The following is a 1795-nucleotide window of genomic DNA, read 5'->3' as shown; positions in this document are numbered from 1 at the left end:
CAGTTAAATAAGAAGGGAGGAAGTAGGATTTTCTAATTAAAACCCTCTGAGTAATTTATTCTTGAATGTCTTGTGGTCAGTTATAGTTATTGCAATAGTTGAATTCAACCCTGCATGAAAAACAGAGAAAAAAAAAGATAAAACAACCAATATCAAAATGGAGTGCGGAGAAACAAAAATCAAAAAATATTAATGAAGGGCGTGTACTACTTTGCTTTGGCAATTCCAAAAGATTGAAATTCAAAATTCAATCTGCACAATTTCCCTATATTAGTGTGTGCAATTGGCTATTTAATGTTATGTTGTTAACGTGACATAATATTCTTAGTCTTAGTCATAATAGCCAAGTTCAAAAATAAAAGTCATAATAGTCTATATACTGTACTAGGTAACATAATATTCTTGGTCATGAAGTCTTGTTGACCGTCCTTATTGTAATATGATACTCTTGTATATTACGAAAGAATGTCACCTAATGAAGAAATACACAAAGCATAATTTCTTCTAACAAGAGAGGAGCAATATGATCAACTATAATCCTCTATGCTTCCTTTGCTGTTTTGTTCTGCCCATCTTTCTCTTCGTTTATCCCACAAATGCTTCTTCTAGAAACAATGCAACACCATTGGTGGATCAAGTGTGTGCCAACACTTCAAACTACTCATTCTGCACTGAGACTCTTTATTCTGACCCACACACTCGAGACGCAGATCGCTTTGGACTAGCCGCTGTTGCATTTCATTTGGCATACCTCAATGCCACAGCCACCAAAGACTACATAGACAACCTGCTCAAGAAGAATTCAACTTCAAAATCCCAATATCACAAGGATCTTCAAAAGTGTGCTAGTGATTATAAAAAGGCTGTGTCTGCAATTGGAGCAGCTTGCGATGACTTGAACTCTGAGTCTTACTATGACTTGGCTGATTATGTTGGTGTTGCTTCTCATCGTGCTGATGACTGTCAACATGCTCTCAAAGGAAAACATGATTCCCTCCTTAACTCCATGAACAATGACTTGAAGGGTCTTTGTGAAATTTGTGTAGTTATTTCTAAATTGTTCAACACCATAGGCTTCTAATCCTACGAAGCTTTAGGATTGAATAAGCGCGTGTCTTGAATTACGTGCAAATTGCAAAATCAAATATGCTATTAATAAATTTTCTCATGAACACTTTTTTCTCAAACTTGAAATTCTATGTGTGCGTTTAGGTTTCAGTTGCTAACATATCAAATCTTAACTTTTCTGTTAATAATATTTAAGTTTACACCAACGTCAAAATCAACATAAACATTATTTGAAACTTAATTCCAATTTTATAAGTTAGTATGAATGTGAATTAATTTCTTAAGGACTTTATTTGAGAGTTTATAAAAGTAGGGAAACATATAAATACAATTTAATAGAGACATGGAGGGTCATTTAGCCTTTGTTTAAAGTCCCTCAAACCTGGGAAAACTTCTCATTACATTATTAGAAATAAGGAAGTGAATCCATATTCGTGGATAATGACAGATTGAGCGTGATGCTGTTATCACTGCACTGGGATATTTCCATTCATATGTGCAGCCTTGTAATTGACTATTTGCTCTGTTGGTGGTGCCTGGTCAACAAGCTGACGGAAATTAGAGTCACTAGTTTTCTTTAATGTTTATATCATCTGTAACTAGCATCTAGCTCTGTTCTTTTGTTTGGTTTCTCTTTTGTCACTTGTAAATGAGATTGAAGTACCCCTTGTACTTCCTTTTATTGCATTAATTCATTTTACTGATAAAAAAAAATTATGTAGTGGAT

At 34.2% G+C, this 1795-nt stretch overlaps 1 protein-coding gene across 1 annotated transcript; it reads left to right on the top strand.

Annotated features, from left to right (window-relative positions):
- The first annotated feature begins 523 nt into the window (after positions 1-523).
- Positions 524-1081, top strand: LOC130725680 (pectinesterase inhibitor 8-like). The gene has a single exon (XM_057576887.1). The coding sequence runs from the start codon at positions 524-526 to the stop codon at positions 1079-1081; it is 558 nt and encodes a 185-aa protein (XP_057432870.1).
- The last annotated feature ends 714 nt before the right edge of the window (positions 1082-1795 follow it).

Source organism: Lotus japonicus, chromosome 6 (assembly GCF_012489685.1).
Source record: "Lotus japonicus ecotype B-129 chromosome 6, LjGifu_v1.2".
Classification (NCBI taxonomy): domain Eukaryota; kingdom Viridiplantae; phylum Streptophyta; class Magnoliopsida; order Fabales; family Fabaceae; genus Lotus; species Lotus japonicus.
The sequence above is the reverse complement of the archived record's forward strand: the minus strand, read 5'-3'. Positions and strand labels throughout refer to the sequence as shown.

Coding starts and splice junctions, on each gene's coding strand:
- LOC130725680 (XM_057576887.1), top strand. CDS start 524: ATGATCAACTATAATCCTCTATGCTTCCTTTGCTGTTTTGTTCTGCCC.